The 22,452-nt window shown below is 57.0% G+C and overlaps 1 protein-coding gene across 1 annotated transcript in view; it reads right to left on the bottom strand.

Annotated features, from left to right (window-relative positions):
* Positions 1-1,621: 1,621 nt before the first annotated feature.
* The window catches only part of ZMIZ1 (zinc finger MIZ-type containing 1), a 241,868-nt gene continuing 221,037 nt past the window's right edge, over positions 1,622-22,452 (bottom strand). The window contains 14 exon segments of the mRNA XM_027530871.1: positions 1,622-5,434; positions 6,857-7,114; positions 10,500-10,666; positions 11,933-12,177; positions 12,659-12,727; positions 13,031-13,098; positions 14,803-14,963; positions 15,850-15,955; positions 17,092-17,302; positions 18,795-18,936; positions 19,412-19,586; positions 20,276-20,353; positions 21,309-21,424; positions 21,427-21,490. Coding sequence (XP_027386672.1) covers positions 5,327-5,434; positions 6,857-7,114; positions 10,500-10,666; positions 11,933-12,177; positions 12,659-12,727; positions 13,031-13,098; positions 14,803-14,963; positions 15,850-15,955; positions 17,092-17,302; positions 18,795-18,936; positions 19,412-19,586; positions 20,276-20,353; positions 21,309-21,424; positions 21,427-21,490 — 1,968 coding nt within the window. The 3' untranslated portion in view covers positions 1,622-5,326.

The following is a 22,452-nucleotide window of genomic DNA, read 5'->3' as shown; positions in this document are numbered from 1 at the left end:
ACTATTAAGCTGTATCCCTGGCTTCAGGCTCTGAAGCTAGAACAGCAGGAAGGTTTGCTTTTTATCTTAAAGTTAGGGGAGCATACTGCCCTGCCTCTCCCTCCCCACCCCCTGCCCACTTCCTGCCTGTAAGGCAATGGCATTTAAATTTTTTGTTTTTAACCACAACCCACAAGTAAGAATTAATTTTACAACATGATTCAGCAGACACAGACACACAATTGCAACACAAGTTTCATGATACAATCGGCACCCTCACTTTGTAAGGGTGCTCTTTGTGTTTTCTATTTCATTCTCATCTATTTCTTTAAAAAGTGCTTGTCACAACCCACCAAAATGATTTCAAGAGCCACTGACAGGGCCATGGGAAAGCTCTGCTCCAGGGCAGTGGGGAACTGGGGGCCCCTTTGGGAAGCTGTTGTTGATGCTACTCATCCCTCTTCCAGGAGTGTCGGTTCTCAGAGAAAACGCCTCTTGCCAGAAGGCAGTGGCCACAGGATTCCAGGTTTAATGTAAACTCTCCTTCTGCCCTTCCCTTCCATCTCCCTCCAAGAAGAGAAGCTGGCCACCCTGGAGAAGTCCCGGAGGCAGGGGACTTCCTGGCCCCCAGTTCTCCACGGGCAGTTCTGTGGCTGATGACACCCTGCACACATCCTCCTGGCTCACTCTGGCACACACACACCTGCTCACATGCAGATCTGTGCTCTCTCCTGACACACATCCCCCCCACACTCACCTGCTCATGTGCAGATATGTGCTCTCTCCTGACACACATCCCCTCTCCCCACACACACATAGGCTCCAGGGGATATACTTTGGGGTGCCTCCCAGATTCCACTTCCTTCTTTGGACCCGGTCTCACACTGTCTCTGTGGAGGGAAAGCCACAACAGTCAAATTCTAGTCTGTCCTATTTTCTGAGGCCAGAGCTGAGAGAAGAGGGGAGCTCTTCTGATGCTGGGCTGAGAATCAGATTCACTTCCCTGAAGTTCAGGAGGAGACACAGGAAGGGAAATCAGTTGTGTGTCTGAGGCTGTAAGGACAGTTAATAGAAACAGGACCTGGGCAGCGATTGTAGCAAAGAAGCCTATGTAAGTTGCAATCATGGGCAAGAGAAGACTCAAAGTCCCCCTTAAAGGGGAAGGGGCCGAGGGTGCTGAGAAGTGGGGTGGCCAGAGAGAGGTGGTCAGAGGGATAGCAGCTGTGTTAATGTGATGAGATTCCTGTTTCTAAGCCCAGAGAATCCACCAGGGGCTTGCTATTAGAGCCCAGACAGCACTGCATAGCCTTTGAGTCACAACGGGCCTGAGGCCCAGCACTCCATACAGGGCCTGGCACCATTCAGGGTCCTTTCCTGCCTGCCAGGCCATCCCTTCACCAGGACCAGGGATGCTGGAGACCTGGAGGTGAGACCACTGGGCGCTGCACATTCATATGGACTAGGTTCCAGGTTCTCTGCAGGGACCCCTGTATCAGGGGCTCCTCCGACTTAACACCTGTCTGCCTAGTTTTGTTTGTTTTGTTTTGCAGGGTGATCGGGCAGGGGTGGCGGTTGATAAAGCAAAACCAGCAAACACCCAAACCACTCCCTACCATTCACAAAATCGCTAGTTCGCCAAACCTTCGTTTTTGTCCATTTATTTAGAAAAAAAATTAACATGGGCAAATGAGATACCTCAGTGTTACAACAGAGTATAGAAATGTCTAGCAATAGTCAAATAATTTGATCTTTAAATACAAAATAACCACATGAACACCTAATATACAGGTTTCATCTGAATACATATTTATTAGATAAATATTAGAGGCTGTCACATCATCTAACTACATACAGTTTTGCAAGACTAGAAATCACAATTAGTTTTCTGACCAGTTTAAAGTATGAAATGATTGCATTGTACAGAGATGTACAAAGACGATGACGTCGCTGTGGGGGTTACTTCAGGCTGCACGGTGGGTTTGTGTTCATGTGTGTGTGTCAATCACCTGCGATCATGATATCAAAAATTATACAAAGGATGAATTTGGTTACAATTTTCTTCTGAAATCCCCGTTTCTTTTCATTATTTCCATAGCACCCTAAAAACACACAGGTGGTGGGACTAGTACACTGAAGCTAAATAGTACATGTAGGTAAAATAAAAACAAAAACGGAACAAAAAAATTCCTTTCCACACAGAGTCAGAGTATATTACATGATGAGACAGATGCGGAGAGAGACCTCACAGACGCTAACAGACAGGATCTAGTTTTTTTTTCCCACATTAAGATGGAGTTCCAAGCCTTTTTGTTTTGTTCCGTAAAATAAGAACAATACACATTCCGAGGGAAATGAATGCATCTGTTAACATGTCTCTATTTCTCATTTACATATGTACACATGTCCCTTGAGTGGCTGCTGCCTGCGTCGCCCTGTCTGGTTGGGTGAGGCCGAGGGAGCAGGCGTGGAGCTCTCTGGGGGCTCAGGGCTTCCATTAGGGAGAAAGTATTAGTTCCTTAAAAAATAAAAATGGCTACAGGAATATGACCCATGGGTAAAGCTTCAAACCAAGAAGACGGGGTGACTGCTTGTACTTGGGCCTTCCCGCCTGCCTGCTGGCGCCCTGTCCATTCCGTGGAGTGGAGGCAGCAGCGTGCCTGTGGCCTGGGTGGATGCTTGTCATGGAGACGTGGCTTGCTGAGGCATCGTTTTTGCTGAGGTTACGTATGGCTCCAAGTAGTCATCCAAAAGGGTCAGGGAAGCATCTCCCCGGAGTTCAGAACCGCTCTTGCTTGGGGAAGCCGTCGTCACCTGAATGTGTCACCAACTAGGGCTCGTTCCAGCCCCGGACACCTTGATGCCTACCCCCCTACCCCCACCCCACCAACCCGGCTCCAAAATCGCTCTGGAAGAGTGTGTGCCCGGAGTGCAGGATGCAGGCACCGCAGGTCTGGAAAGCTCTCTGCTGAACTTGCTGGTGGAGGCTTGCTTGAGAGGGGACCCAGGAAATCCACCTCAGGGTGCTGAGCCCACGGCTTACTCAGAGACGGATGAGGGAGGTGCCCAGAGCCTGGGTTGTGGGCAGTAGATAGACCCTCTGTGCTAGAAAGCTGTGGGTAAGTTGGTGAGCAGAGTGGGGACACCCTGATAACAAGAACACACCCAGGCCTTTTTGAGACAGTCTTGCAAGGCAGGAAGCGGGAAATTCTAAGGAAGGCATCTATAGGTCTGTCTGGGGTGGGGCATCCCCAGATGGCCTGACACAGCTGGGGCTAAGGGTCACTGGTCGGAGATGGCCGCACGTGTCCCCACCAGCCAACTGGGGATGGCTCCCAACAGCGGGTGGCCTGGTCTTCATCTAACTCACGGTACAGCCACCCATGCTTTTCATCCCTTCATCTGTACAAATGGCCCTGGTTGCTTTTTTGTTTTTGTTTGTTGTTTTTTTTTTTTAAAAAAGGGACTCGGTCTTTGTCGTTGAGTCAAGGTATTTTAAAAACACCAGCAAAGGCTATAACCAGGTCATGAAAATGTTGAATATTATCAAAGACAATACTAAAATATTCACAAAGATATTTACAAAAGCAATTCTTAAAATAATTGATTTGCATACGGAACACCACGCTGTTTGAAAAAACCTCAACAACGGGACAAAGGAAAGGGGTGGGGGAGGGACGATGGCAGCTTTCCTACAGAAAACTTTGTGCCGGGCCACCTGGTTCAGTGACCGGAAGTCAACAGCTGGGGCCAACGTTCCGGTCAAATCCAGAGGAGTGCTGGGTGTCCCCCGGCCAACAGAGGGGGAGACAGACACTGAAAACACAGACAGTGAACGGGGGAGCGAGTGAAGGTCCTGGGCAGCAGCAGGGGAGGGGCACGACAAATTTACAGAGGTGACCCAAGCGACCCAACCGCCCAACATCACAGCCCACGTGGCTCGGGGAGCACAGGGGAGCCTGCAACAAAACGGACGCACAGAAAGCTACCCGGGGCACTGTGAGAGCGAGCGGTTGGCGGGATGGAGCAAAGCATGGAGGGTAGACCAGACGCTGCTTCTGCTGGAGCAGGAGTGTGAGGTGAGCTTGCAAGAGCAGAGGGACACGAAGCGAGGGAGAGGCTGGCGGCCAAGAGCTGGGGCTGAGACAGCCACAGAAACACCATGCGATGCTTGATCCTGGCACACACGGCGATGGGCTGGGCTGGAGCCCGGGGCAGCCTGGAGCACAGACCAGACAGGCAGAGGAGCCGGAGAGGGAGCGATGCCCGGGGTTCCTGCTGCTGAGCCCTTGCATGCCCTGCCTTTCCACCACCCACCCTGCCGTCCGGGCGGACACGGGCACTGGGACAGAGGGACGTGGGCATCCCACGTAACAGTCTCAGAGGGGCTGGGGCGGGGGAGCAGAGGAAGGAAGCAGAACACATGGGGAGAAATGGTTCACTTGCTGTCCAAGTCCAGTGTTCCTCTTCTCCAAGTGACTTCGTAGCTTTGTTGCGGTCGTTTAAAAAAAAGGAGAGGCTTGGAGCAAAACTGTAAGTTGCTGATTCTACTGGACTCCAACTTTGACTGGTGGCCCCCGCTCCCTCCAACTAAGGGCACAATAATTTCAGCTGGGTTCTTTCTCTGCACCCCCGTCTCCCCAAGGCTGGACCCTGGCCTGAGTCAGTGGTTCTAGGGCCATCCTGGCTTTGAGAGGCCCTGACTCCCTTTTTCCACCCATCCCCGAGCAAGAGGGTGAATGGCTCTCCCTCTCCCAAACACAGAATCTTGTCTTTTTTCTCTGCTTTCTGAGACTGTTCATAGGGTATCCTGGCTTAAGAGGTCTGGGGTCAAAGCGATAACCTTGGCCCCTGAGAGTTCTCTTGCCCAGAGGTTTGTGCTTTTCTGTGGGTGGTGGTGGTGGTGGTGGTGGTGGTGGTGGTGGTGGGCAGGCCGTTCTCACTGCTGCCGACCGCCGCTGCTCCTCCAAGGCTTGGGGCCGCCGGGGTCTGGGGGGCTCTCTCTCAGGGTCACAGTCACTTGGAGATGGCTCTGGGCCAGGAAGCAGGGAAGCTGGGTTACAGTTTACAAACTGGAAGAATCTGGGGGGCACTGGAGGGTCGTCTGGAAGCCGCCATCAGCGTGTGCCCCCTCCCTGGGCTGTTGCCCCATCTCGAGGGTCATCCTCAGGGCCTGCTCTGGGCGTGGGCTCCAGACCCGCACCGCCTTCACAGCGCACCCTCCTGCCCCTTGGCTCTGAAGGCCGCAGAAGGGGCGGTCCGAGGGCTCGGGCTCCCAGCGGGGAAGTGTGTGGGGCAGACGGGGAAGGAGGCCGAGTGGGGAGGGGTGGCCCCGATGCAGGGGTGGGCTTCAGTTGTTCTCAAAGAGAGACAGGAGGTCATCGTTACTATTGCTCGGCAGGTCAGGGGGATCCAGATATGAGAGGAGCTCGTCAGGGTTTGTGAGTTCTGGAAGGAGCTGGAAGAGAAGTACAGAAGCCCAGTTGAGGTGTCGGCCGAGGGCTGGGCCAGCCCAAGGCGAGGAAGGCAGGGCACCCCCCGGCCTGTTCACTTGCCCTCGACCTGCCTCCTGGGGTCCTGGCCCAAACAGGGGAAACTCAGTGCTCGTGGTCCCCAGATGCACCCAGGCCACCATGCTGGTCTGGGGCACACCGTGCTCACTTCAAGTCTGGACGGTGGGGCCCTCAGTCCACCAGCTGGGAGGCTCCTCAATGAACAGAGTAATCCTCATACTTGCCACAGCAACTGGGGGTCACTTGGCCTCCCAGGAAAACCAAGTGGCTTTGCACGTAAGGCTGGGTGATCTCTTTGGATCCCACCACCCCACACCTCACCCAAGAACTCCTGGCTCCTTGCTGAGCCCGTGGCTGGCTGGCAGACCAACCCTACCCTCTTCTGCGAGGTCCTTGGAACCTTCTGATTTCACAGGGGAACCCTCATCAATCTACAAGCACCTTCCCTGGCCTGGTCTGGGGAGGAGAGTCAGACAAGAACTCAAGAACTCAAGACAAGAACTCAAGAACTCGGCCAAAAAGCCGAGTGAGCCCCATCCACTACAGAGATCAAGGGTGACTCCTGCTGGGGCTGGGGCCTGAGGGAAAGGAGTGATGGAGGAGAGGGCGGGCCTCCTGTCTGTGATTCTAGAGTCTAGGGATGAGGGATGGGAGGGGCAAGTGCTGTGTCCCTCTCCCTGCAGCCCTGCCCAGCTACCCAGCACCCATCACCCAGTGTCCCCCTGCCCCACCTTCCAGATCATTCAGTTCTCAACGTGGGGGGGTGAGAGGGTGGTGATCCCTAAATCTCAGCTTCCCACTCCCACCTCAGTCACCACCACCCGCAGTGTGACCCGGGGCCTCTCACAGTGAGCGATGGAGCGAGCAGAAGCACAGGGCATGGGCGACACACAGACTAGAAACTGCAGACAGACATACACCAGCGGCAGACGGACAGACCCTGTCCCTCCAGCCCCGCCCGTGCCGCGGGGCCAGAAAGTGTGGCAGACGCGGAGATGGCAAGCCGATGTGGGGGAAGGGGAAGGGGGGGACGGGTGGGGACCCTCTCGGGCTGCCTCCAGGACCAGCCCAGAGGGACTCTACAGGGGCCTGGGCGAGGCGGGGCAGGGCTGGCCTGCGGGACTGTGGCCAAGGGGACGGGGGCGGGGCCAGCAGCGAGGGGGAGGGGGCTGGCCCGCTGTGGGGTTCCCTGGTCCTGGAGCCAGGGGAGGCAGGTTGGCGGGGCCCACCCTCCGGCCGCCCACCCCTCCTCACAGCTAGGCCTCCTCCACCCCGGGCCTCGGGCCCTCAACACCCGCCCCTGCTCTCGGACAGGTCCCGGCGCCAGGCCTAGCCCCAGGCCAAGGCATGTGGTGACCCCAACTTACATCCAGCGAAGGCTCCGGCATGTCAGATGCTCCCTGCGCTCCGGCCTGACCCTCTAAGGCTGAGGAGGGGTTAAAGGTCAGGTCGCTGTGTGGATGGTTGCCGGGAGCGGCCTGTGGCGGTTGCCGGGGAGGCTGGGAAGGAGGAGGAGGAGCCCCACTGTGATGTAATGGAGGCCCTGACTGGCTGCTGGGGTGTGGGACGTGCAAACCTTGTTGTATGGAGGGATGGGGCTGGTCAGAACTGCCAGCGTGTGGCATCTGTGGAGGAGGAGAGAGCAGGAAAAAGAGAGGTGAGGTGACAAGGTACAGCGACGAGACGCCTGGAGAAATGAAAACCAAACCAAACCAGGAAAACAACAAACCCCCAAAACAAAGCCACCCCTCTACAAAGCTGAATGCTCTTTTTTTTTTTTTCCCTCTGCAGAGAAACAAACAAACAAAAATCCTCCCCCCGAAACCGCCTGTCAGGGAGGCTGAGGCCACGTGGGGCCGGGAGGGAGGCGGCCAAGGGCTCTGAGATGAGCGGAGACACTGAGACCTCGGGGTCCAGGCAGGCCCCTGGGAGCCCCTCTGCCTCCCTGGCCCGGACACCAGCACAATGAACAACAGCAAGGGCAGGATGGAGAAGCGAAATGGGCACGTGTCCAGGGGGCAGGGAGGTGGGCAGGAGTGCTGCTGGCGGCGTGCTGCAGGCCCGCGCTGGGCTGGCGAAGAGCAGACATGGACGACAGCATGGGGCAGGCGTGCAGCTCGGGGTGGGGGTCTGCGCCCCGACGTGGGCCCTGGGCTGGGGGTGATGCTGGGTGCACAGGCTCCGGTGCGAGCTCTGCCTGCTGCCCCAGGTAGGGTGTAATTGAGCCCATGGAAAACGAGCAGACCCGGGGCTTCCGAATCCTGCCTGCTGGCCGCCCACCGGGGCATCCACAACATGCTTCTCTCATAGACAACCTAAGGACCCACCCCCCGCCCCACGTGCACAGGGGCTGTGGGCGGGCAGGGACACAGGCGTGAGTGAGTGAGAGTTACACTTCCCCTGTTGGTCTGTTTGCTGCCTCAAGCAGTCCTGCCTGCAGAGCTCAGATCTCAGAGTGAAAGGCTGAGTCCAGGTCCTGGCCCCGTCTCCGGCATTCCCCAAGCGACGGCCCCAACGCCCGTCACACTCTGCTAGTGCAGGGAGCTCCCTGCTGGGCCAGGCTGCTTGCTCACTTGGAATGGGCAGCCAGGTGGCCACTTGTCTCTGTGGTCTTTCATTACCCTCCTCCCCACCCCGTCTTCTGGGCCACACAGAAATATTGACACTTCCTTCGTGGGTTTGCAAACAGCAGCCACACCGTCCCGATCTCCAGAGAACCCGGTTCCTCTTCCTGTTTCTCCTAAAAGTTGTTTTCCGGGCCTTGCTGTGGGCCGGCCTCTGCCCACAGTTCGGGTGGCCCCCTGCAAGCACTGCCCCTACAGCCCGGAGCCCTGAGAACAGGCGATGTCCACATGACCTTAAGGCTGGTGACCCTGGGGGAACATGTGTGGGATGCAGACGAAGAAGGACCAGGAGGGGCTGGAGGGATGGCCACCACGGCTGTCAGTGTGAGGCCAGCCTGTGACTCCTCCCCACGCCTGCGGTGCTCCACAGTGACTGCTCTGGGAAGCGGGGGGCAGGAGGGGGCTCCACACACCTGGAGCAGCCCAGCCCTAGACAGACAGTCCCCTGGATCTGCTGACACAGCTGCCCTGTTTGGCCCTGACATCTTGCTGGAATTATCTCGGAGCCTGGAGGGGCGGGTGCTCTCTGGTGCTGCCGACACACCCATCAACCTCCCACTTGGCACAGGAGAGCCCTTGGGTGAACGAGCGCCTGCTTGGGGCCCTCCCACTGTGCACTGTGAATCCTTCTGGCCTCGCGCTCAGCCGGGCGAGGCTGCTCTGCTTGGGCAGGTGTGGGGGGTTGGTCGCCTTGTGATCGCACCCCATCACCTTGTGCATCTGTACTTCTGGGTCTAGTCACCATCTAACACAAGCCCAGAAACGGGCAACGATGGTGCATATTTGAGAAGCATCCTGGGGGGCTGTGGAGTCAACTCACAGGCTTAGGTCCCTCTGCAAAGACCCCAGGCAGCAGAACTGACAAGGTAGGAGAGAGTCTTGTTGGACAGAGGAAGGAAACACTGCCCCCGTTGCCATGTTTGAGTGTTGGGAATTGTGAGGACTCAGAAGGTGCCATGTGAATATGGGGTCAGGGGGTGATCTGGGTGACTCCTGGGCATGGAATGCTGAGATCCTGGGGAGCAGGGCTAGGGAAGGGGGCCAGGAGAAAGGCTCCCAGAAATCATAAGCCCCACAGGGCAAAAAGTAACTTACAAAAACATGGCCAAAGGCCTGTGAAAGCAGCTGTTTCTGATGTGGCATTCTGGGTTCCTGTGGGCAAGCTGCTACAGCGCCCCTTACTCAGAGTCCTGGTTAATAGTCGGTCTGGCTGAGAATTAGTGGCTCGGTGTACAGGACAATCTCCTGGCCCAGTGGCAGAGCCAATTCCATGTCAAGTGTGGGGAACACAGTATAATCCAGAAGCCCCTTCCTTCGAGGCCACACCGTGGAGCATGGAGAGCCTGGAGAGGTGCCTTTGGGTACAGGCCCAAACCCACCGCTGGGCGCTGACGAGACCCCCTGGCCCCTTCCCTCTGGCAACTGTGACCCAGGACCTACTGACAGGCCCTCCGTGACTGCCCCTTAGCTAAGATGAGAGACACAAAGAATAACGGAGGCCTCAGTCTTCAGCGCCTGGGCCTCGGCTCTCCCAAAACACCAACTGTGTTTCCTCCATCCAGGCACCACCAGAACTTCTGCTCCACGAGCATGGGGCCTGCGTCTGTCTTGCTTGCAACTGATACAAGGCACAGCTGGGAGGTCAGGCTCAGAGAATGCCCACTAGACCAAGTGGGATCATCTATCGCCGCCTAGATGAGGACCTGGGGGGTGGTCAGACCTCCCACCACTGCTGTTGGGGCCACAGGAAGAGAAGGGACAGCACAGGGCACCTCACCCAAAGGAGCTTTCTCAGCGATAGAGTGTGTGTTAATATGTGAAACAGGATGAGAAGTGAATCCTCTTGGGATAAGTAGATGTCCTCACTTTTCTTTTTGAAGGAGGAGGTAATCAGACTCTCAGGGAGTAAAGTGATTGGGTTTGGGACAAAATTCTAGATGGCTGGATGGAGCTATGATAAGTCAGTGTAAGTGTGTGTAAGAGGGGACGGCATGTCTGTGTGTGTGCGTGTGCATGTGTAAGAATGTGTGCCATGTGTACGGCAGTGTGTGGGCCTGCGTGCGGGGTGTGTGCAGGCATCTGCACGTGTGCATGTATATGCAGTATGTATGTGCAGGTAGAGCCTGAAGTTTCCCCCATCTGAGAACCTGATGTCCTGGGTGAAACAGCCAAATCCAGGGATGCTGTTGAGCCATGACCCAGCCTCAGTTAGGCCCCCCACTCCCTCCTGAGTCCCCAGACTCAACTCTCCACCCTCTCCTTTGCCTGGGAGGGAACCAGGCAAACATCAGAAAGGTCCAGGGGAGCCCTCTGTCCCAAACAGCCCCACATTGGGGCTGGGGGCACCGGGGAGGTGGAGGGTCAAGGGCAAGGAACAGGTACTCACAGTCTCCTGCATGGGGTGACTGAGGGGCTTCTCGAGGGTGGCCATGTTGTTGGGCATGTCCGGGGGGTGGGAGAGCTGGGGGGGCCCATGCATGAAGTCGTTCATGGACGTCCCGCCGGGGTTCCCGTGGGGGAAGTCAAAGTTGCCATGGCCTTGGTAGTTGTTTCCTGGAGATGGAACCAGATGGGGAGGGGTGTCATCCAGAGGGAAAATGCCCCCCCACCCCCTGCCCAGGGAATCAGAGTGTGGAAACGAAGAACCCAGGCCTAACCCCCTGAAGGGCTAGGGTCGGCTCTGGCAGCTCAGACCTCCAGGCTGTATGGTGGGGCCCAGGGTGGCCTTCTCCTGTGGTCCTTCACACCCCCAGGTGTCTGCTGGTTTACAGCTACAAGCAGGGCCAGCGTAGGGGGACGGGGTGGGTGGGACTCCTGTTGGCAGAGGGTCCTAGAATGAGGCCCAAGTCTGAACTCTCTACAGGATCTGCTGAGCTAGCCCCCAGACCTGCTCCCCTGCAGCCACCACATGCCTTCCCTTCATCACTGGTATGACCCAGGCCCAGAGCAGGTGGCCAGAATCTGCCCAGTAAAAAAGGAAGCCGTGTTAGATTTGAGAGTCCACCCTGAGAAGTCAGCTATCTGGCCCCCAAGCCGCTGCTCCCTTCACCGTGTGCTGGTGGCGAGAGCTCAGAGGATCAGCACGCTGGAAAGCTGGGCCCCTCAGTACGCTGCGGGACTCTGGCTAGGTAGGCTAACCTCTCTGGGAATCTGATCACCCTGGAGCCCCGGGGACCTGAGGGCAGGGATTCCGTGGGGTGCTGCCATCCCCAGCCTTCTGGGGGGCAGGGAGGGTGCTCTCTGGGAACCGAGGGCAGTGCAGTGCAGCTGGGTCTGGGTGGCAGAGACAGTGAGGGACAGTGACGGTGACCTCGGAGGCTGAAGGCTGGTGCTCCAGGCTCCGTGGACTCTTGTCTCTCAGAGGGTGGCAGAGTCACAGGGACAGGGCCAATATGCAGACCATTGGAAGGAACACAGGGGGCCTGGGGAAGGGCCAGAACTCAAGGGGCAGGTGGTGGCAGCGTCTCAAGCAAAGGAGCTCGGAAGCCCCTGAGATCGGCAGCTGCCGGCCCGGGAGCTCCAGGAGTCAGGAGAGGAGGCTGAGCAGGGTGGGGTGCGAGGGGCAGGAGGCTGGCTCACGGGGCAGCATCTCACGCATGCCTTCCCAACTGGGTACCAACCCGCAGGGCTGGACGGAACCAAGCAGTGGGACGGAGAGGGAAGGATGGCACTGCACCCAAGGCCAGCGGTGCGGTGTTTCTGGGGGCAAGTTACCTCTGCCTCTTCACACTACAGCTTCCCTGCACCTGCCACCATCACCCCAGAAATCCTGGGCCCCTGCCGTGGCTTCTCCCTCCCTCCTCGTCGGCCGTCACCCACCTTGGCTGCTGTAGTCGTTGGAATTGGTGCTCCCAGGCGGAGGCGGGAGTGGATAGGGGGATGGGCCAGGGCCCAGGGCGGCGATCATCTCCATGACATTGGGCATGATCATCTGGCTGGGACTCATGGTCTTGAACCTCTTGGAGGGGATGCCATCAGGGTCATCTTTAATGTGTAGGTCCGACTTGATGGGCACTGGCCGCCAGCTGCACGTGGGGTCGATGGTGACCTCTTCAAACTCGGAGCTGGGGGAACAAAGGGGCAGAGCTGGGGTCCTGGGTACCAGGTTGTAGACACAAGAGCCTCCAGCTTGAACAGACTTTGTGATGCTCTCATCCAGGCTCCCTCTGCCCCCATTCCCATCACACTCTGCCTACAACAGAGGTATGGGAGACTTTTACATCGTTGGAGAGAAGGGGAGACTGAGGCTAGGAAAAGCAAGTGGCTGTGCAGCTGGCCCCAAAGCCTGTACTCCCGGCATGGCCACCACTGCAGGCATTGTCAGCTTCCTGCTCTGACTGAGCGTAGTCCTTTCTGGAAAGTTCATTTGCCCCCAGGTAAACAAGTCCTTAAATTTGCAGAGAGGTGAGGAATGTGGGAAAATGGTCTGCCGGCCCAGTGGGGGATAAATTATCAGGGGCAACCATGTATGCTCACCTCATACCATCAGGGCCCGCATTCTTGCTGCCCCCCCCACCCCTTCCCCACGTGGAGAGGCCTACTTACTGTTGGATGGCATTCAGGATGCCCCACATGTACTGATCCACTTCCAGGCCCTCCAGCAGAGCGGTTTTACTGGAAAAGAAGAGAGGCAGGGCTTGGGCTTGGCTCCTGAACCCTAAGGCGTGGAGACACAGCCCACTCCTCCCCACTGTGTCCAAGAGACTCGGCGCCTGCCTCTGGTTACTACTGGGGCACCAACAGGAGAGGGCAGCTTTGCAACAGCTTGGTACAAGGGGACTATGCACTGCCCCTGTAATCTGAGCCCCTCTGCTATGCATTTAGGGCAGGTGGGAGGCGGCTGGATCCCATAGAACAGGCCCAGAACTCCTCCCACAGCCAGGTGACTGTGCTTATGCTGAGGCAGGTGTCACTTACTTGCACACAGGACACCTCCAGGTCCCTCTCTCGCAGTTCAGCTGCAGGTATGACTCCAAATCAAAGCACTGCAGAGGCCGAGAGACAAAGACAGATGAGCCCAGGGCCCTCAGAAACCACTTACATGCAACCCGAACTGCCTCTGGGACCCTCATGAAGATGTCCCACCAGGGAGGGAGACAGGTGATGGAGAGACCCAGGGCTGGGGGGCTGGGTGGAGTGATAATCTTGCCTATTTTCTGCTGTGCATACAGCCTATGGGCCACACCAAGTCCCTGCAACGCTGTGCCCGGCCCTCCTCATACCAGCCCTGTGCACCAGATGACCCATGGCCTCCGAGCAGCTTTCCCCTGCAGCCGCCCCTCACCAATCCTGCCCCTCTCACTGGCCGAGCCCACGCAGGGAGGACACACCCCATCTGGTTCATCAGCATGTATGAAACAAATTAGACAACCAGACGTCCCCTCCCCCCGTTTTCCCAAGGAAAGAACTTTTGATGGAGGGGGGCTCCTGACCCACTATGAAGCCCTTGGGGCCTGTTGTGAGAGGGTGAGGGCTGAGGGTGTGGCTGGTCTGGCCCCAGGGTAGCTCCCACCCAATGCGTCTCACCCTCTAGGGCTGCCTGTGTTTAGCCACCCAAACTGTGACCAGGCACTCAACCCACGGCCACTTCCTGAGCACGTGCTCAGGGCAAGGCCTCAAGACGAGCCGGGCAGAGATGCCCCTGCTCTCAGGCTCACATCAGCCATGGTGGCCAAAAGGGCAGTATTTCCAGCTGGCTTATGACATCTGCCAGGGCTGGGACTGTCTAAATCCAGTTCTGGAGCCCTCTGGGGCTCCAGAAGAGGTCTCTTTAATTCTTTCTCGCTCCTTCTGAGAGAGGAAACAAAAAGAAGTGAGTGGCTACCTCTCCCATTTATAGACATCATGACGATTGTCATTATCTGTCATATCCAAAGAGTTCTGTAAGTTGGACAAGGAAACTGTCCCCATGGCCCAGAGGAGGTACTGAGGCTTAGAGGGGAAGAATGAATTGCTATGATGGTGCATAACCAATGAAGCCTGAATTCCAAGTCCCCAGCACTTTCATTTTGGGGGTGGGGGCTCCATCCTCTTATTTCTAACCTTGTTACTACTTCATCTTCTGTACTGTTCACGTCTCTTGGTGCATAGGGAAGAAGCAGGTCCCACCAGTGAGGTTTACATCCATCCTAACTGCTCAATAGAACCTCCTGCTGCTGCTGCTGCTAAGTCACTTCAGTCGTGTCTGACTCTGTGTGACCCCATAGACGGCAGCCCACTAGGCTCCCCAGTTCCTGGGATTCTCCAGGCAAGAACACTGGAGTGGGTTGCCATTTCCTTCTCCAATGCATGAAAGTGAAAACTCAAAGTGAAGTCGCTCAGTCCTGTCTGACCTTCAGCGACCCCATGGACCGCAGCCTTCTAGGCTCCTCCGTCCATGGGATTTTCCAGGCAAGAGTACTGGAGTGGGGTGCCATTGCCTTTTCCGAAAACCTCATGAGACTTCCTGAAATCCAGAGAAGTTAAGTCCTGACACTTCAACAGCTCGTTGACGATTCACAAACCAGATGGACCTAGCTCTGAGTACACAGAGAAGTTGCTTGAAGGATAAATGATGTCAGGAATGAGTGAGTGAGATCAGCTGCTAATGGCCATGGCATCCTTCCAGGGTTGGAGACAGCCCTGCTGCCTGCGCCCGCCCCATCACCATCCCAGCCAGGTTGCAGGAGGCTCCTCCCAGGACCGCTCACCTGGACATGCTTGCAATCATGGCCTCGAGCAGGCAGCTGGATGCGCCGGAACGTGATGGGGCACTTCAGAGACACCTTGATGGCTGTCTGCTCCACGCCATCCTCCCCATTGAGGGTCGTGTTGCCTGATGAGGCCGCCACACTGCTGAAATTCCGCTTGACTGTAGGGTGGAGGCAGAAGTGGATAAGAAGGGCAAGGCTGTCCTGTACTTCCCCCACTCCCTCAAGTGGCTGATGCACACCCTGGTTCTCCCTAACACTGGGAGGTCTCAAAAATTGGTGCAGGGCACTTTGGCCTGGGTGAAAGTGAGATCGGCACGCTGGGGGCCCGGGGATGCCCAATACTCTGGAATGACACTCTTCGGGTGAAAAGTGTGAAGTGTCCCTGGAGGTGCCATGTCGTCAGCCCCCCAGTCTCTGCAGTTCATGCCCTGTGTCTTCAGTAGGAAGGCAGGACTTTCTGCAAAACCTGCAAAAACAGTCTGGCACTTCACTGATTTTCTGGGTCAGTGGGAGAGCCCCACAGGCACTTCTGCACTTAGTTCTCCGAGTGTGGAAATGGCCTGGCAGGATTCTAGGGCTCAGCATACGAAGAAGCACATTTGAAGAGGGTGTAGGAACATACTTCCCACTGCCTGCATGGTGCCCCCGACCCCAAGTGTCTGCACCTGGGACTCGGAGCCAAGTCCCTCCCTCTCAAGTTAGGCCTGGGCTGTTGAGGTAAGGAGTCCAGTCTGCAACTGACCTCTGTGCTTCCCCCACAATGAAGAACCCTCTTCTCCAGTTCCTCCCATCCTTCCAGGTGATCACCTCCAGGGAGCCTGTCCCGACTACCTACACCACGGTATCTTGGTTTAATCTGCCTCATCTCCTGTGATAACAGCACCATGTACTCATCTGATTGTCCCCACAGCCCGAGGAGGGGCACTGGAGGGGAAGGGGGAGGGGCTGGTGCCAGGGGACCCTCAGGGCCCAGTGGTGTCAGGCTTGAGGGACAGTGCATGCGGAGAGACTGGGGTCTGGTTCCAGCCCTGAGCCCCCACTCACTTTTCGTGATACAGTGCTCCGCAGGCAGGAGTCGTTTCTTGAGCAGGCCTTGCAGCACGGAGCGCACAGAGGGCCGGTGGACCAGCTGCAGCACAAAGAGGTGGGACTGCCAAGAAAAAGCAGAGACTCGGACCCTGCCATGTGGCTCCCATGCCCACTCACTGTGTGCCAGAGGCTAAACACAGCAAAGGGCCCCACATCCACAGTGATGCCCTGCTAGGAGAGGGTCCCTGGGACCTGGGAGAGCCCTAAAGGACCAGGATGTGTCTTGGGACCTGTGATCTGGGGACCTAGAGAGGGGTCACTCCCCAGGGACAGTGGGTCTCCACCAAAGCTGACTCTGATGCTCAAATAGCAACACCCACCCCCCGCCCCCACCAAAGGAAGTCACAGGACACAAGGCATCAGGATTGGAGCCAAACACTTCCTACCCTTGCACCCTGCTGTTCCCCATCATGCCTACTCCACCCTTCCCACCAGAGGATGTTGTCTTCACTCCTCCAGGAAGCCTTCCAGGACTGTCCACTCCAACAAGCCCCCACAAGCTCCTCACTCTGACAGCATCCCTAGTCCTGTGACCCCTATCTCTGGGTGGTCTTGAAGCCCCAACCCTCATGAGGGCTGGATCAGAGCTCTTTCTCCTCCAGGGGAGGCCAGCAGGCACGGGCAGGTAAACTGCAATTCCCAAGCAAGCCCTGAGTACCAGACCCTGATCCTGGGGGAGAGAAGCATGGCTCAGACGTGGTCCCAGATCAGTGAGTCACAGGTCAGGAGACACACACACACACACACACACACACACACACACACACACAGAGTTCTGAGCTAGCACTGCTGGGTGATCAAGGGAGGGTGTTAACTCCAGACTTGGTGGAGTTGGGTCTGAGGGAAAAAGATGATTAGAATATAAAAATTTCTTGCAAATGAGGCATGAATGCAGCCTAGCTTTGAGGGAGACACAGAACTTCCCCAGTGGAAGAAGGTGGTGGGCATGGGGGCAGGTGGTGTCCAAGAGCTCCGGGAGGAAGTGGTGCAAGGCTGTAGTGCAAGAGGGGAGAAGGCCAGAGCATGATGGCCTGAATTTCATCCCACAGTCCCGGGGGGGTGGGGGGAAGGACAATGGCACATTTCTGGGGTACTTCTAAAAGATGACTCCGGGAGCTGTGGGGAGGGGGACCCCAGGCCATGGCTGACCCCACGGGGCGCTGAGGGTCCCCCACCCCCCACCCCCGGCACACTCACGCAGCAGCAGGCGGTAACGGTGATCTGGATGGTGTTGCGGCCTGGCTGGCACACGTGCTTGAGGTGCAGCGGCTTGTGGGATGTCTTGTTGTCCCCGCGCTCGATGGTGAGGGGCGTGGCGTTCACGCTGACCTGCACTGAGGCCGGCCAGTTGGTGTTCATCTGCCGGTCCTCATGGTGGTAGCACTTGAACTGCAGCTCCAGGTCAGACCTGGGGGTGGGGCTGAGGCTCAGGGCGGCTCTGCTAGGGGGCTGCCCGGGGCTTCCAGGATGCCTGGCGGGGCCACACACCTCGGCCTCATCACAGCCCCCGTCAAGTCGCCCAGGACTCTGTCTTCAGCCATAAAGTCTCCTCTGACCGCCTCCTCTCTTCTCTCTCACCCTGGACATTCCCACTGCCCAGGCCCCCCAACCCCATCAAAACCCATTCCAACAACCCCAGTTCCCCCAGGACTCCCACACACTGTTTAACCATAGCCCCACGGCTCTGGCCACTGTCTCCCAGCCCCCTGCACGTAAGGACAGAGACAGAAAGGACACTAACTCAACAAGACCAGCTGGAAGACTGATTATGTCCTAGACTCCTGTGGAAGAAGCATCCCAGGCCAGGGCCGTGTCTGGTTCAGTCCCCGCATTCCCCTCTATGGTGGGCCCCAAGGACACAGCCCTGAAAGAATCCCCACAAACCCAGCAGGGACCACACATGCGTGAAAGGTGAGCAGGGGCAGTAGCCAGGGCACAGGAGGTCTCGGGTGAGGGTATGCACGGGTAAGGAGGGGTGGGTGAGCAAGGCCCCTGCACGGGCGTCTCTCCTGCCTGAGTGTGCTCCCGCGCCCTTATGCTCACCCTGGCTGTCTCAGGCCTGCTCTGCAGCCCGATCAGCCTGATCAAGGCAATGGGCCAGCTGCGTGTGCACAGCTGTGTGTACACAGGTGTGTGTGTACAGGCAGCCGCTCAGCTCAGACACATCTCATGCCCTCAAGGTGCTCAGCAGGCAGCTGAGTCCTGGCAGAGAAGGGACCAAGGGTGGAGACACCAATGGGTTCTGGTGTCTAAGAGGTCTGAGCCCAACTCCCAGTTCTGCTTCTTGCTCCCTGTGCGGACTCACCCAAGCTAACCACTTCCCTGGCCTCAGTTTCCTCACTGTCAATGGGGCAAGCAATGCCCGCTCATAAGATCAAAGGAGGTCAGGTGTAGGAGGCTCAGAACACAGAGCCTGGGCTAGCAGGGGGCCTCTAGACCTGACGCTCCAGTGCTGGATGTTTGAGCAGCAGCCCCGTCCAGTGGCCAGCTGCTCGCCTGGTTCAGGAAGGACCCAGCCCTGCTCCGGCACCTGTCTATATTCCTGGCTCTGGCCCCATGAGCCACGGTCAGGGGCCAGCTTAGAGTCCCTGCTGGAATATCCTGCTTCTCAGCCTTTAGGTCTCAGCTAGCCACCGTTTCCACTGGGAACTTGTCCTTGAGCACTTGCTGAGGGCCGGGCTGAGTGACAGCTGACCCCCACGCTCGGGCCCCGAGGCCAGGGCAGCTCTGTCTGCCTCCAGGCACCTGCAGGTTTCCTGTGACAACCCCAAGGCCTTGCACGCAGCAGGGCCCAGTCAGCGATGCTGAACGGGTGACGGTGTCCAACAGATGCTGCTACCACCTCTCCCAGGCGAGGCCGCCTCCCCCTGGCGTGGGCTGTGCCGCACGCTTACACTCACCTCCACATCAGCGTCTGGTGGACCGTGGGCCGCAGGTGAAAGACGTGGTTGCTGACGGCCAGGTTGTGCTCCAGGCGGAAGGGCTCCAGCACCACGCCGTCCCGCACGGGGAACGTGAGCCGCAGCTCGTCATTGTGGTTGGCTGCACAGGGGAGGAGCCGGTGAGCCGCATCGCCCTGGCCGCCGTGGCACCTGACACGCGCCCTCGGCTGCATGTCCCGCGTGTGTGTGTGAACAGGGCCACAGCAGCCGGGCACACCAGACAGCTCCTGGCATCTTCTGGTTCACTGGACCCCATCCTGAGCATCCCTGCATCCCAAGTCCCACGTATCCTGTTCTTGTCCCACCTGCGGTCTGCCCTGGAAGCCCTGAAGACTTCTCCCAGTCCTTTTGCACAGCTGAGAGCCACTTTGCCTCCCAGCCTCCCACTGCTCAGGCAGGGGGGAAGGAGGTCTGCTCTCACACCCTCCACTCTTCACACGCCCAGCCCACACAGGCCAGCAGCCAGACTTCCAAGTCCCCTGACTCCTGGTGTACTCTGAGGGAAGGGGAGTCAGGGCATATGGAGGTGTCTGGACAGAGGAAGGGAGGACGTGAAGGAGAGGGCGGGCGCTCACCTGGGGGCGGCGGCAGAGCGCTCATATTTGGCTTTATGTCAGGCGGGAAGGGTGGCTTAACGTCTTGGCTGGGCGACAGGTATGGGGGGATGCTGCTTCCGGGGGTCATGGGGGGCGTGGGGTTCCCTGGAACAGGTGAGTGGGGGTAGTTTGCCACAGGAACTGGCCTGGGAGGCTGGAAGGAAAGAGAGACCATAGATAGGTTACGGGTTTAAGAAATAAGGAAGGAGGGGCTGTGCCTCTGGACACAGACCCCGCCCACCCTAGCATCCCAGGGCTGCGGCCCTTGCTCCCCCAAGGGGAGAGACACCCCCCCGCCCCGCAGGGAAACCCCTTCCTCCACTCTGGGCGCACTCAGGCCTCTGCTCCCATAGGAAGACAGGTGGGTCTGGGAAGGGCATCACCACCCTTCACTTGGGTCACGACATTGAAAGACTGTAGGGTCCCCAGCCCATTTGACCAGCGAGGACACAGGCTCAGGGCGATGGAGGACTTGCCTAATATAGTCTGGGGAGAAGAAGAAAGCTAGAAACAGTTCCAGGTCTCCTGCTGCCCACAGCATTTTTGTAGGCCACGTCCTTCATCCCCCTCCCACCACACTGGGGTCCCTGGATGGAGTCAGGCACGAAGCATCTCCAGGAGCCCCTTCCCTTAGTCTCTTAGTCCCCACATCACTTTTTTCCAGGGCTGGTCAGGTCCACACTCATTCCCATCCCACCCATCTGAACTGTGGATTCTCCAAGCATCTCTGTGGCTTGGAGCAGATGGGCCTACTAATGTCCAGAAAGACTGGGGCAGAAACAGTGAGGCCCCCTCTAACAGTGCATATGGGTTATAATTCCCGAGATGGAGACTGAAACATACCCTATTGACGTTCCCTTGGCTGTAGTTGCTGTAGCTGCTTCCAGAGAAGGTGTTATTTTGTCCATTAAACTGCTCTGGCTGGTAAAGCAAGATAAACAAAGCCATGAATGGAAGGCAGAAAATCTACCAGAAACCCTCTCTCCCTCCTGAAATGAAAATCTTCCAGAAGGACAGCGGATGGTGAAGAGGCCCACCCAGTGCTGGGGTGGGGGGCCGGGTGGGGGCAGAGCAGCTCACTGCCGTGGTCAATGTTTTGCCTCTCTCTACCCATCGCTACCAATTTAGCGAGTTTCTAGAAATAGCAACACCTAACGTGCTGAAGTTGGGGTAAAAATAGTAAGCCCGCGTAAGCCAAGTGGTGGGTGGTCATGTAAGTTGGCATGATTCATGAGCAAATAGGTGTAAATTATTTCCAGAGTCTTCCTCGCTCCTGAGAATGTACTTTACAGTAATCCCAAAGAAGGAAAGAGTTACGTGCATGAAAATATTATAGTACTATTTCAAAAGTGAAACCGCAGAAAAAACCCCACACGTCCAACAGAAAGGATAAAATGCCGTATGGTTCTCAGTAGAATGTTAGGTAGCCATTAAAAGTGACAACCACTGGGACTATAGCAATAAGTAACACACTGTGTCAAGTGAGAGAAACAGGTTCAAAATCACAACCGTAATAAGAACCATATAACATTGTTGGTGCCCATGTGCATAGAATAATCGAATGTAAATATATTTGAGCGGGTGCTTTTTCTTAAAAAAAAATATATTTCCTTCATTGTTATTATCTTACATGCACTATAAATAGTAAAAGGAGAAGGAAAACCATCGTCTGAGCCCCGTGAGAACAGGAACCAAGAAAAGCCAGTCTGTCATTTTGGTCACCACAGGCATAGCTCGGAGCATACGAGGTCACATCCAGAAATCTCCGCCTGCCCCCTGGTGACCTCAGGGGGTGCCCGGGGCCAGGATGACGCAGGTGGGGGAAGGGAGCTGAGCTGGTGAGGAGGGAAGGGGCCCGTAGGGCAGTGGGACTCACCTTATAATACTGCCCCATGTTGACCGTGGGGGGCGGGTACTGCCCAGTGCTCGGCTGGCTGGGCATCCGCTGCCCGGGGTAGTTGGGAGACGTGAGCGGCCGCGGGGGTTGGGGGTAGGGTACTGGCCTGGCTGGGTGGGGAACTGGCTGTTTGGTCCGTATTGCTGGTTTCCATAGTTAGGCTGTGGTGGCAGAGAAAGGAGCAGGGAAAGGTCATCAGTGTCTGGAAGCCAAGCTGCCCACCGATGCTCGGGCCGCCTCCTCTCCTCTCCTCTGCCCCTGATGGCTGCCACCCACAAAACATCCACCCCGCCTGCAAAGAGCAATAGCTCAACCAGATGATGCCTGGGGCCCCTTTCTGCTCTGACATGCAGGGACATAACAGCTGGCCTGTCTTCTCAAGGGCCTCCCCTAGAAGCTGTCTTTCTGGAAGCCCCACGGCCCCGGGTACTCCCAGAGCCTCTTGTTCACACCATCAGGAGGGCACTTGATTCTAAAGCCCGCTTTGGGTTTCTCCTGGTGCTTGGTTTGTGACAGACAACAGGAGGCAGATCTGTAAAGGTGAGCCCCTGAATCTGGGAGGCTCTGTCCCCCTACCCCACACTGAGTAGAACACACTTATGTTGAGTTCTGGGTCGTCCATGCAGAGGTTGGGAGAACCAGGCTGGTGAAGGGACAAGACAACCCCTCGTGGGGAAGGCAACCGTTCCTGGGAGGGGCAGGATCACTGTCCTGGGAGAGCCACTCCCCACCCTCCAGTTGCCTCCTCATTCGTAAGATCAGGTGACCCTGGGGCACCCCACGTCATTCCATCCTGCAGAGTTGGTGCTGCTTCCCTGTCTGTTGAAACTCCTTGTCTATTTGCTGTCTCTATTGCCCTCTCAGCTCAGAGGTGCAGGAGATGGCTATGTCCCAGTGTCTGGCAGCGAATAGGCCAGCAATTAATACTTGCTCAATACATGAAAGAAGGGCAGAGAGTAAGCGGCGGAGGAGAGCCAGCTTTGCATCAGCAGTAAAGAACTCGGTGCAGCTCACATTACTGCCATGCGGCAGCTGCTCTGTGTTATGGTGGGATTTCTGTCACATCACTGCAGGACAGGAACTGGAAGCTGAGACTGTCCACCAGCAGAGTCCTGTGCGGGAC

Source organism: Bos indicus x Bos taurus, chromosome 28 (genome assembly GCF_003369695.1).
Source record: "Bos indicus x Bos taurus breed Angus x Brahman F1 hybrid chromosome 28, Bos_hybrid_MaternalHap_v2.0, whole genome shotgun sequence".
Classification (NCBI taxonomy): domain Eukaryota; kingdom Metazoa; phylum Chordata; class Mammalia; order Artiodactyla; family Bovidae; genus Bos; species Bos indicus x Bos taurus.
This window is presented reverse-complemented; position numbering and strand designations above follow the sequence as displayed.